Below are 13,671 nucleotides of genomic sequence, written 5' to 3'. Positions count from 1 at the left end.
TTCTGCACTTGCATGCATGTGTTCATCTATTAATTTAACCAAATCTCTCACACAAAACAACCTAGATTCATAAGGAGCATTACAGACCAGAGGCAAATCACATAAATCTAATTTTGGGATGTATGGCTTTACTGCCCCTTTAATTTCTGGTATTGGTATTGTTTATTGTTATTTGGGTTTGAAAGAATTTTAAGGAGACTTACAAGAGGTACAAGAAAGGAAATTACACATTGTCTTTATTATAGAAAAGAAATTGTTACACTGACCAACAAAGTTTAAAATTTACTAGCACTTCATTATTTAAGTCTTTGAAGAATACATTTTTAGAAATTAAAAAAAAATCTCCCATTCAATAACACATACAACAGAGTTTATGCTTTTAAACAGAAAAAAATACAATGTGGTCCACCCACAGGCCTCAGATGTTTAGCATAAATGTTAACAACCAAATGGATTCTTAGAGCAGATGAAAGAATAACTGGAAGTACACAGAGTGTTACCCCAACCATCTGGAATTAGAAAGAGACAAATCAAAATTAACACTAAATTAATCAAGGCAGTGGTTTTTATCAGCAATTAACAGCATTTAAATAGAGGTCAGCACCTATTGATTCTTATTTAAAAATATATTCATTTCATCCAAGTTGAAATATTTCACCTAGATTAACACCCCACCTGCAGTTACCCTGTGCCCCAGCAGTTTGGCATTCTCTGCAGCAGACTGACAAATTCTGCACCGTTATTCCCAGTAAACAAACCCTTATGTGTTTGGGCACAATAATACACTTTACTGACACACTGTATATCAGATTTAACAAAATGGCATACATTTAAACACAGGGTGTGTCAGTCTCATAGCTTGAAAGAAGCCATGTATCAAATTTGATCTGAACTGACATATCAAGGTTAACTCTACAGGCAATGCTCTATGTAAGAAAATAAAATAATATAACATTTTCAGATGCTGATATTACTCACAGGTGGATCGTAGGAAGAGGCAAGGGTAGCTGCTGGAAGAGGACTGGCTGTACCAGTTGGTGTAATAGAAACCCTCACGGTCAATCCAAAGCCACTGGTTCTGAGATGCAAAGAACATATGTGTGAGGGAGTGTTGACTTAGTCTCTTCATTTATTCTCATATCCATTCTGTGTAAGTCTAGACCCACTTCCGACCAGGACCAAAGTTTGATCTGGACTGACTGAGGTGGTGTTTCTTTTTTTCTAAAACTCTACCTGCAGTCTGAAACCTCCCAGCCAAGCAGTAGTCTGACCCGCTGTCTGTGTCATCTGTTGGAGGAAGCTGTACTCTCTGAGGTTGGTAACTGAGGCCAGATTGCCACCCAGACTATTGCAGTACTCCTATTGGATAGATGAACATAAAGAGATGTATCATTAAGCTGCAGTGTGAACTTAAAGCTCTGTGAGTCATGTGGGAGACTGACTGTCCTACAAATATATACAATCACCAAAGCTTTAGTTCAGGTGAAGCAGAGACCGCCATTTCTATGATTTCCATGAAAGGGTGTTTCTAAAAATTTGCTCAGCTAATTCAAAAACCATGGAACATCTCATTGTTCAGGTGTAAATGTATAGTTGAGCTCAATGACAGTACCTCAGCAGAGAACCAGGACCTGGGACTATTGATGAACTTGAAGCAGCGAGGACCATAGCTGAACCAGCCATCTGGACAGAAGCTAAAACGAGCTGCAGGCAGACAGTGATGAATACTTCATTATTGTGTCTACTTTTGTTTCTTTACTTTTGATCATGCTTTTATAGCATGTTTAACAGCCTCAAAAACCATATTAAAATGACATTTTAATGGGTGAGAAAATGTATTTAAAGTAAAGTAAAGTAAGTAAAGACATTTGACAAAAGGTAAAATTCCTATTGCTCATCAGTTTCACCACAGCATTCTTTCCAATCAATCCTTAGTTGGGGTGCCAAAAATATGGGCACTATATTTAATAAGCTTACACATTCATACATATCCAAACTTCTCTACTGTGGCCTGCAGAGAGAGGTGTTTGAATTTGATTTGACTATTTGTTGCTGTTAATTAAAAGCTTATTTACCAGTGAACTAAACAAGGTCAAAAAGGGAAGTGAAAGAGTCTTACCTTGAGGTTTGGCTGCTCCTTCAAACTCCTGGGCTGCACAAAAAGAAATTAACACAATCAGTGATAAAAAGGAAGATATATATCATTTTAAGAATGTTCTCATTGGTTCCTACACACAACATGTGAAGCACTTTACAATGTGACTGACTCTAAACTAGATATGTTAGCTGACTGTGAGCACGTGTGACTTCAAAGACTACGTCAGGCACCATCACCTTATTTATTGTGAATGTTTTCAGCTGCCTTCATGAGAAACTGAAATTGCATACAGGTCATTTATGTGCCTTGTAATGAGGCCAAGTTAAATATGTGTGAGTTGGTTAAGGATGCACATTGCTAACCTTCAAACTGTGTAACAGTGAAATTCAAAGCAACATTCAAGTTGTAACTGCACTGAAGATACTACACTTGAAATTTGAGATCATATTGAAGTCTAAGGTTGTGGTGCTGAAACGCTGGTTGAACTGTAGACAGACTGTTTTGATTATTTATTGTGTGTTCTCTTGTCTGTCACAGTGCAGGCTAAGTATGACACAAAAGCCAACAGCGAAGGGGACACTGACCACACGTGTGTTGGTGTTAGATTCTGTTCTCACTGTCTTTGTACGTCTTAAAAGAAACACTTTCAACACTCACCTGAAGTCTGCTGATTGTCTTCAGCTGGAACTGCAGAGAAAAATGACACAGTCAGTAAAAATGGTGCATTAGTGAGTCTCCCATCACTTCTTCAGGGTTGGCTGATTTACTGATGAGCAGGTTTGTTTGAGTCTGTGTGTGCTGAATATTACCTGCCAGTGCAGCATAGAGGAGAGCGGAGAGGAGCAGGACAGTCTTCATGTTGATCCTCTGTTATGAAATAAACAAAAACAGCCAATGAATATCCAGAAAGAGCACAGGCATGAAGTCAGTGAATGAAAAGTAGGATTCTTACCTGTCAGGTAAAGATGTTGTTCAAGTATCAGCTGAGTGATGCAGTAATGACGGGGAACTTCTCTGGTCTTTATATACGTAAACTGAGTCACATCAGGTCACGTTCCTGTGGGCGTATGCAGGCCAGGAAGATATTTGCAGAGTGCACATAAAGGTATGTACTTGAACTCTGATCTGTTTGGTAAACAGGAAGTTATTGATGTGTAAATTGTATCTGGCACATGTATTGTGATACATGACCTCATGTTGTTTTGACTTGGTGCAATACAAAAGCAGTGAACTGAAATCTATTGAACATTAACAGTGGTCGTCAAAAAAATGACACACTTCATGGTCTTGAAAATGTATTTCCACCTGTTAGTTTGTACATGATAGGCATGTAACAATACTTGATTCAAACAAGCAAGTAAATGAAAACAAGGACAAAACAATGAATGACGGTTCTTGTGATATATTCAAAATATACACAAGCTATGACATATGAACAGGACTGACTACCAAATAAAAAAATAACATTAGCCAAATAATATTAGCAGAACAATCACAAGGCAAGTGGTATAAATTTAAAAGTTGTCTTTAAAGTTTTAAAACTTGTCTGAGTGTTAATGCTAAAGTTTAGACATGATACTCAAACATCATGTTTTCTTGAAGCACAATGATTCATTTATGAAACACTGTTAACGGACATTTAAGCAGTAAAACCAGATAAATAAACCGTCTTATTTCCTTATGACTGTATTTAACTGAAGTCCTTGCTGATGCAATACTTCAGTTAGGAAATCCGTTAATGATTTATTGGAACCATAAAGAGACCTGATGAATGTAAAAACAAAGAACTATTGTTTTACCTGATCTTGCTCTGTGAGGGCCTGATATACACATATGAGGACATTCGTTTCAAATTTTGATAGAACAGTGGCAGTATAATGTCCTTGTAAGTGGATATCAGGCCCTCACAGAGCAAAATTTAGTAATGTGGTCTAGACAACCCAAAATGTGGTCTCCACATATGTGGACGCCAGGTCCTAGGAGGTTAAAGGACAATTTTTGGCAAGCTGATTTACACAAATTCAACTAGACAATAACATGAAAATATAATCTCATATTAACTGTTTAACTGTTAATATGAGATTAACAATTAATATCATGTTAACTGTTCTGCTGGGATTTGGTTTCAAATAATGAAACCAAATCCAGCAGAACAGGAATAGAAATCATTAAGAAACTAAGAATTCAGCTCCTTGACTGGCAACAAGCAAAATGGCAGCAGAAAAGTGGCTCAGAAAGTTAAAAGTAGCTACCAATTTGTAGTGATCTAGCCTAAATTAGTTAACATTTTTGACACTGTTGAGATAGTAAATATATAAAAACAGACACAGTCTCCACACTATAGGAACAGTTTACACTTGTGCTATATTTCAGGTAAATTTTTAAATCTGCACCACTAATTTAATGACAAATAAGTCATGAAATGACTCTGCCGTCTTCTTTCTGGTGCAGTAGCAAAAATTGTGCTTGAAGTAAACAAAATTGAACTGAGATGAACTGAACATTAATAGTGGTCGCCAGTTAATGACACCCTAAACCTTTTTGCAAACTTCATTGTCTCGAAAATGTATTTTTACTTATCAATTTACTCTCAGTAAGCATGATGACATTAATTAATGACATGAATCTCATATTCAACAAAAGTACCATTTAATGGAGTGTAAAGAGCAGACATTTGTAGATATTGTAGTAGAAAAGGCATCCAGAACGGTTGCTTCTACGTTATTCTGGTACTGCCATAAAACTGTATTAAAACTGTATTAAAACATAAAACTGTACATGAACCACTACTACATCTTAAATACTACAGCTGTTCTGTTACTCAACATAGTTACCAAGACAAACCACACCATTTCCTCATATTCTGACTTGGATGTTATTCTTTCCTATCACTATTACAGTTAAAAAAGAAATACGTGTCCTTGAGGGCTAGCATTATTTGAGTATCGTAATTCCTGATGCTGCTCACCTCTGCAGTAAATCAGGAATTTAAACAGGGTGTTTGTGTATTAAAAGTAAAGTTTTAACTGTTAACAGCATGTACCAGAGATAGTGACATTAATAAAACATTCAGTATTGCTTTCTGGATCTGATTTAGGGTTAATTTGAACTCAAACGGTTTGGAGTGTGTGTGGAAATGCAGTGCACCATACTGCCCTTTCTGACTAAAGAAAAGGAAGATCACAAGGTATGAAATGATCAGAGCAGAGTAAAAGGTCCAAATCAGAAACAAAAGCACAGACTGAGCATTTTTCTAAAGTCTATTACATTGATTTTCATTTAAACATGTCTAAAGTGTCACAGAATTTGATTTTATTTAAGCAATTGGGAAAAGAAACGTCTTAACCCTTTCGCGCATAATGGTCACTACAGTGGACGGCTACTCGAAGGCTGTTTGCTTGTATTTGTGTCAGTATTGATGGTATACTTAACATAAACCACTACATTGGACACTGATGTGTAACTCCATACCCTGCCACCCACTGGTCGTTTAATGTTACCACAGATGTATGACGTGTTTCATTGTAATTATTGTTACCCTGTCATGCATGAATTATGACGACCTCAGTCAGGATAGAAGTATTTTTATTCATGTTTTCATGCCTAAAGATGAATAAAAATCCTGACTGAGGTTGTCATAATTCATGCATGAAAGGGTAAAAATGCTTCCAGATTGTAAAATTCAGAAAGCCATTTCATCGTGTTAGCTCTTAGATATCTACCAGGTTGATATATTTTGAGCCTACATCACAGTAAGCTTTTAGATTATGTGTATTTTATTTATTAATCATTATTTGCATAGACTTCCAACACACCAAATACACAGACAGCAAAAGTAAACAAAATAAGTCTACCAATGTGTCTGAAACAAAGAGCAAAACACAAAAACAACTATGATGTATGAACTTCCACACTAATGAAGCTAAAAAAGGTCATTATCTCAGGCAAAAAAACAACAACAAAAAAAAACCACAGGGGCAGTAATAGTCAGGCAAAACATTTGCAGCTGGGTATAACTGCATACATATAAAAACTACCTGAAATCCTTTTAGTGAAAGCACTTCCTTTAGATTTAGTTCATTTTGCATCGGAACACCCTTGTTCCTAATTTAGTGTCAGCTTTCAGGACAAAAACAAGTCTTGGGGCAGAAAAGAATAACTTCCAACACTGTTCTGATCAACGTGGGTCATTAAGCAAGATCGACACAAAGTCAGATTAGACTTAAGGTTCAAGGTTCAAGGTTCTTTATTTGTCACATGCATAGTTATACAAGTATAACACACAGTGAAATGTAGCCTGACACGCTCCTCGACATGTGCAAAAATTGGGGGGGGTGTGTATATATATATATATATATATATATATATATATATATACACACACACACACACACACACACACACACACATAATAATAAGTTCATATCATATCAGTCATATCAGTCTTACTAAACAATGACATTAAAGACACGTTCATGTTATTACAATATACCACAGGACTTTTTCACACTAAGATCAGATAGATCTGTCAAAACAAAAACAAACAAACAGAGAACAACAATGAATTATGGTTCTTCAAAATATACACAAGCTATGACATATGAAGAGGACTAGTTACCAAATAACATTAGTGGAACAGTTGCAAAACCAGTGGTCTAAATCTGAAGCTAAACCTGGTCTTAGTGCTAACTCTAAACTTTAGACATGATACTCAAACATCAAATTTACTTGGAGCACAATGATCTGTTTATGAAAAACATAATCTGTTTCTGGGTTCATGGACATTTAAGCAGTAAAACCAGTCAAATAAACTGTGTGTTATTTCCTTTTGACTGGATTTCGCAGAAGTCATTTTTTCCTTGGCAGTGATGCAATGTTTCAGTTAGGAAATCCATTGCTGATTGACTGGAACTATAAAGACATTCTATCATAGAATGATTAATCATAACCAACGGCAAAGAATAACATCACCTGAAACAATAACTTTTATTACTGTCAGGGCTCTGTGTGCGGGCAGGCGGAGAGGAGGATCCAAACGAAGGACTCGAACACAGAATTGTAAATCAGAATCTCAGCTTTATTGCTGACATGAAAACCAAACGTGAAGTGACGTGACGTGACTACAAAAACCAAAGAAACACACAGGCATAATCTGAGGGTACGACGTGACACCGAGCACAGGAAAACACAGGGCTAATATACACAGGGTGGTAATCAGCGAATGGGCAACAGGAGGGAGACACAGCTGGGAGAGATCAGGGTTAACGAGACGGGGGAGCTAAGCTGCACACACTAACCTAAGACAAAGACTTTCACAATAAAACAGGAAACAAGAATTACTAAACCGGATGCAGACATGACACTGAGAGACAGACTAGACACTGAACAGAAACTGTAATACACATGAGAACCCAAAACCTAAGAACTGATCCCTCACCAAGAATAGAAACAGATGTATAATGATAAACAAAGCACCAGAACATCAGAAAACAATCCATAATGCAAAAACCAAAACATAATAAACTCAAAATACTGGGTCCAACGGACCCAGAACCGTGACAATTACCAAAAGAACTGGTATTATGGGGAACAGTCAATACTGTACCGTCTAAACAAACCCCAAATCACATATAATGTTTAAATAAACAAATTTAAGGAGTCAAAAAAGCCTCACAAATGCTGGGTAAACGTTCCCAGGACCAGGACAGCACCACAGTGCATCCCAGAAGTCAAACACTCGAGATTTGTGTTGTAACAATCTGTTTCTAATGCGTCATGTTTTGGAATTCAGCAAGTTGGAATACTCTGGTTTAGAGTGATCTCCATGAACCAGGAAAAGGCTTTTTATTTGAAAGGATCATGGAGATTTACGTTATCTGGTTTTGTACACTTTTAGATTAATATTATTCATTAACTGTATTAAGATTATTTGCATCTACAGCTGTTTAAACCAGCTGTTCTGCTTGCTTATGCAGATGACTTAAATGTTTTTATTAGGAAGGATGCAGATATAAGGGCATTAGAGTCATGTCTTCGTAGGAGAAATGTTTAAGGGCCGAAAATGTCATGGTCTCCGTGTCTCTCTGGCTGGCTCACGTTGGGCTACAGTATTGTTTTTTGTTTTTTTCTGTCACTCCCTCTCTCCCTCGCTGTCCCCTGTCTACCTGGGCGGAGCTCATCTTTGGGCTCCTGCTTTTGGGCCCGCCCACCTGTCCTGATGATCTGCACCTGCCACTGATTAGTTCCTGCTTCCTCCTGGCCGCTATTTAAGGTTGCGGCTCAGAACAGCTCATGACTGGAATGTTGAATGCCTTGAGTTCGTAAAGCCCCAGCTAAATCTAAAAGTGCTTTAGTGATTGTTTAGCATAATATTAATACTCGCTTCTGTGTGCAGATTCCCTGGATCTGTTTGAGCCCTCTTTTTGTTCATTCAGGGCAGTGATCTTAAACATCTTTTTGAGTCTCTGCATCAGAGAGTCCGAATAAGATATCCTGAACCAGAACTCAGAATCAGTGGAAGAACAATGGATAATAACATTAGATTAGCAAGGCTAGGCAGAGAGGTGTTTCCCTGTGTGCCTCTTACAGAGGAGGGAGCAGGTACCAGACGAGGTTGGACATGGACGGGGAGGATTTGCAGGGAGACAGCAAGACTGCCATGATAATCTTTGTTTTTGTCTCACTATATAAAGTTGTACAGCCCGTTTGAGGGTTATCCTTTTTGTGAACCAGATGCTTGATTTCACACAGAGGTCCACAGCGCTGTGTAAACTTGTAATTTCAACTACCAACACAAATTAAATCTTTTTAAATGACAACTTTCTCCTGAAATTCCTCCTAAAAAATTTGAACACGACAAGTGACAACAGACAAGGGACTGTATTATGTATACACACACGTGTTAATAGTGTAGTTTAACACAAACTAATAAGGCTAGAACCGAACAATGACAGAAGACAATAACAGTTGCACTAATCCCCCAAAACTGCTTTCATGCTATCTAATATCAGTATGAATGTACTGATTGGAGTCATGACACATTCTTAAAAACTGTGAAAAGCAGTACATACTGATGTCCCCTTATGTTTCATGGATTACAGGGATCATCTCTGAGGTTGTCGACTTTGTTCTGCCAGCAGTACGCCAATTTTGAGATGCCTTGCCCGTAGCTATTTATGTTTGATGCTTTCATATATATACAGTGGCTTGCAAAAGTATTCGGCCCCCTTGAACTTTCCCACATTTTGTCACATGACAGCCACAAACATGAATCAATTTTATTGGAATTCCACATGAAAGACCAACACAAAGTGTCCTTTCAAGGATGAAGTAGGGAATGCTGCTTTGCTGTTTTTAATCAGTCTCCAAACATTTTCCACTGAGCATTTATCGAATATTTCAGCAATCCATCCACATCGCAGTCAAACCCGAGCACGTACAAACTACTTGAAGGCTCGAGACAAGACAAGACGACTGACACGCACAAGCGAACACGGTCAACAAAAACCACACTGTCCCTACTCACCCATTCTCCAGGCCGCCCGACCGGTAACCAGGTGAATGTATTTCCCACTCGTTCATTAAGAAATTCACACTGAAATTTTAAAATTAAAAAAAAAAAAATCTTTTGACAAGTTTGGTTATATTCCACTGAACACAGTGAGGCATGAGGGTTAAACACCTCCCACGTGACAAAGAAGCTAACCGTAATCCCTGGAATAGACAAGCAACACCATACACACAACACTTTATCACCACAAAGTCCATATGGCTCCAACACTGTGTTTGGAAAGTGTTTGTTTTTCTAAATTTTAACAAAAAAAGATTTTCAAAGATATATTGCAGCAATGCAAAGTTTGTACAAGACAAATGTTGGGTTTTTTTTGCAAATGTTGATATTTTACCTACAAATTGATGTGAAATATGATGTCTGCAAAGACCTAAGTTGTGGATTTTAGCTAGAACAGCATAATTAATATCTGTATTATTCCTCAGACCCTTTCTGCTGACAGGTCCTCTGGTGCTGAGGTGGACTCCTCCTGTGATTTAGCCCACTTACTTACAGAGACAGAGAGACTGATTCCCTTCTTTTCCACTGTCTCAACCACACTTTCACACACAGCTGGTGATGCTTAAGACCACTGACTCACATTTTTGGATTCTTATTTTCTTTTGAACCCAGAGATTTTTGGACTCTACCCTTCAGATAAGTTTTTATTTGGGTCTGTGTACAATAAGCTGCTGTGAGGGATGTTCTCTTTGTGTGAGTGATGTTTGGGATTTTCATGGAAATTCAACTTGTGTAATCTGATTTTTCTAGAAGCGTTTCAAAGTCAGGTTACCAGGGTGCGCCCGACATTGAGACCTGAGGACTAACACGTGGCCAAGTCTTTATGCTGGTAGTTTTATGTATTAAAATGTTTTTGTCATTTTCTTTTTCATCATTGTGGCATAAACCTGTGGTTGTCAAATCTGTGGTTCGGTTCACTAAAGCTGGTTTGTTCTTTAAATTTGCATCCCTGCCTCTGCGTCTCATTTAAACACACGGCTGTGCTCCTGTAATCAAACCTGTTGGTCCATTAATATAATCTATTCAATAATTGTCACCACTGTGTGACAAGAATAAAACAACATCCTCCAAACCTGCAGCAGGAGAATAAAAACTGTTCAGGGTTCTTGATGTTTAAGATCAGATTTTTGAAACTAGATGAAAACACGAGGAATGTTTAATTTTCCTGTAAATCTTTCCTCTATTTATTATCCTTATATAGTTTGCTATTATTAATACACACAGCATCACAACCAATTGTTAAATTTAAAAACTGCAGTCACAGTTTCTCATCATTTCAGACCAGGCCACCAACTGCATTTTATTTTTATTTTATTTTATCCATTTTATTCTACTGACCCTCATCCACCTTTTACCAGCTTGTCCTTCATTTTCTTTTTGTATTTCCAGCCTCTAAAATTTCTTCCTGTCTTGTTTTGTGTGTTTGCTCCTTGAATTCAGAGCTTTGACCTTCTGTCCTCTCTGCTGTGTTTCTGTCACAGCCACTTCTCTCTGACTGGGATTGGCTGCTCAGTCTGAAATGTTCTGCAGGAAAACCAAGACTCATATTTCCAATGACTGTAAAATGACTGTAGGTTCATTTTTTAGAACAACTCACTGAAAGTCGCTCAGTTTAGTTTCAGATTATAATTATAGATTTGTATACATGTACCAAATAAATTATTGCGTTATGGAGTAAACAGGGACCTATATTACATTTACCTGTAATGATACATTCCAATGAAGCTGAGAGTTCAGTGATTCACCAGGTTTACTTATCCCACCCCCCAGTTTAGGAGGATATTATGAAATATGCTAAAATACATTTTATTAATACCAGACAGGAATGATGAAGATGAACATTACTGTTCATAGGGATCGTTTGTGTTGTAGTTCCTCACTGTGACCACTGGAGGGCAGTGAACTCTGATCACACTCTACAGTCAACAGCGAACAAACGCCACAGAGCAGTTTCTTTTCTACACACGTCTTCTTATCACATGACATCAAACACTCAGATTCATCATTTTATTAAATCAGAGAAAATGTAATTTTCGATGAGAGACGCCACATCAAAAACTGTTTAAACTCATTACACAAAAAATAGAAAAAACAACACTATTCAGCAGCTCTTCTACATTTTACAAAGTTTATAATGTTGCCACAGTTCATATCTGAGATCACATTTGTTCCTGTGTTGATGTGAAGCTGGGAGAAGTTACTGTTGTTTCTGCTGTGATCAGAGGAAATGAGACCTGCTGAGGCCTCGGACACACTGATCAGTTTCAATGTCTTTTATTTTTACAGACCCAGAGCTTTTTCAAACACCTTCTCAGCAATTTCAGTGAGCTGGTTGACGACAACATTCATAATGTGACCCGTGGTAGGTACCTATTTAAAATAGGACAGAGCCGTAGGCGCACAGTCAGTTTAAAAGAGTTTAATTTTTAATACAAAATAAAAGAAACAGTGTAACAGCGGCACCTAAAAACAATTAAAAACTTTACCTTATTAGAAACTATAAAACTGTACGATTGCCCATGAGCCAGGACAAGCGCTGCGGGGAACCGTTTAAAAACAAATCGACATAGCACACAGGTTAAAAGTGGACGGCAACTCACACATGACCCCAAATGGGTAAAACACTATAGAAAAAGGCAAATCTTCGGTGCCGTCTTCACTCAGGCCCACCGCTGTTCATGCAAAAAGCGGGGAGACAAAAAAAAAGGATTTGTTTTCCCTGCAGCGCCTTCACCGTCTGCGACAATATATATATATAAAAAAGGGGTTAAAATACTAAAAGGATCAATATCTGTGGTGCCTACTGATACAGAAAAAATTAAAACAAAAAACAAAACCATCGACAGCCGCAACAGTCAGTCTGTCGACTTACACCAGTTTAAAACAAATTAAAACACACTGAAGTGTCAGGTCCTTTGCCCGCAGCCAGAAATCCACCTGGCAAAGCAGCAGCTCGGTACTCTATAAATAAAAGGCAGGAGATCACTTAGCTGGACAGTAAAACACAGGAATATTCCTCAACTGAATTGGTTTAGTTACCTGTCCACAAGTTCGTGTCACACCCTAATAAATGTGGGTCAGTGGCGATGAAGTCCACTATACCGTTCTCACGGGAGCAATGTTTCCCACCTACAAGGGTGCAAATAACTGTAAACCTTGTTGGGATTCAGAGATTCTTTTATTGCTACCATATAATCTGCCTTATGAAGAATGTATTAATAACATGTTTTACAGTATCATTTATCGGTAATATTTCCTGCAGGGTTTATAAAATTGCATTGAATATGTCTGTCATCACATTGACCTTTCTATTTTACAGGTTGAGTTCATTTTATACACAATGCATGAATGTGCTTGGTTAGAGTTGATGTTCCATTCTAGAAGGTTTTAAGCTTCACTGGCGAGTGTGTCCAGATGATACATGCTGAGGGGAGATGAGAACATAGCAGGTTAATTGCATGCACACTTACGATACACATATTAATCTAGTAGCAGGTCTGAGCAAAGGCCTAAGCGTCTTCTGCTTCAGTTTGAGACTGGCTGCAAAAGTACTCTACTTAGTGATTAATGACGAGGGTCCATTATTAGCTCTCGGAGATGGTGAGACCTGAAGCTATTACCCTAAAAGGCAAGCAATGTAGAAAAGAGAAGTTATATGTCGGTGAAGGGTTATTAGAAGTGTACGTGATGTACCCTTGTCTGCACGGGTTGAACTTTTGCCCGTCTGTCACCATGTATTTTTGAACTGTATTGACATAGGTGTGATATTTTGTCCTATAAAACCAGAACCCAATGTATTCTTGTCAGAGCAACACAATCCCTATGTTGATGGTTGGTTGTTCTCCTGTGATAATAAAACTCATCGTTTGATTGCACTTTTCCGGAGCCTCCGTCGTTTGTTGTCTGGTCTGAAGTTGATCGATGTCGCAACAACCTCTGCCAACAGCCAGAGCTCAAGTGGTACATTTTTGTGTAACCTACCGTTCTAACAGAAGTTTAGGGG

At 37.9% G+C, this 13,671-nt stretch overlaps 1 protein-coding gene and 1 pseudogene across 2 annotated transcripts in view; both read right to left on the bottom strand.

Moving 5' to 3' along the window:
• The window catches only part of LOC113012300 (interferon-inducible GTPase 5-like), a 126,483-nt pseudogene that overhangs the window by 38,224 nt on the left and 74,588 nt on the right, over nucleotides 1-13,671 (bottom strand). The gene's annotated exons all lie outside the window — the stretch shown is intronic.
• LOC113012774 (ladderlectin-like) lies at nucleotides 220-3,160 on the bottom strand. The gene is made up of 8 exons (XM_026153099.2): nucleotides 3,051-3,160; nucleotides 2,908-2,965; nucleotides 2,756-2,785; nucleotides 2,120-2,152; nucleotides 1,613-1,704; nucleotides 1,234-1,359; nucleotides 979-1,078; nucleotides 220-509 (listed from the first exon to the last, which is right to left on the bottom strand). The coding sequence occupies exons 2-8, from the start codon at nucleotides 2,954-2,956 to the stop codon at nucleotides 439-441; spliced, it is 501 nt and encodes a 166-aa protein (XP_026008884.1). The 5' UTR covers nucleotides 2,957-2,965; nucleotides 3,051-3,160; the 3' UTR covers nucleotides 220-438.

This window comes from Astatotilapia calliptera, chromosome 19, assembly GCF_964374335.1.
Source record: "Astatotilapia calliptera chromosome 19, fAstCal68.1, whole genome shotgun sequence".
NCBI lineage: Eukaryota > Metazoa > Chordata > Actinopteri > Cichliformes > Cichlidae > Astatotilapia > Astatotilapia calliptera.
The sequence above is the reverse complement of the archived record's forward strand: the minus strand, read 5'-3'. Positions and strand labels throughout refer to the sequence as shown.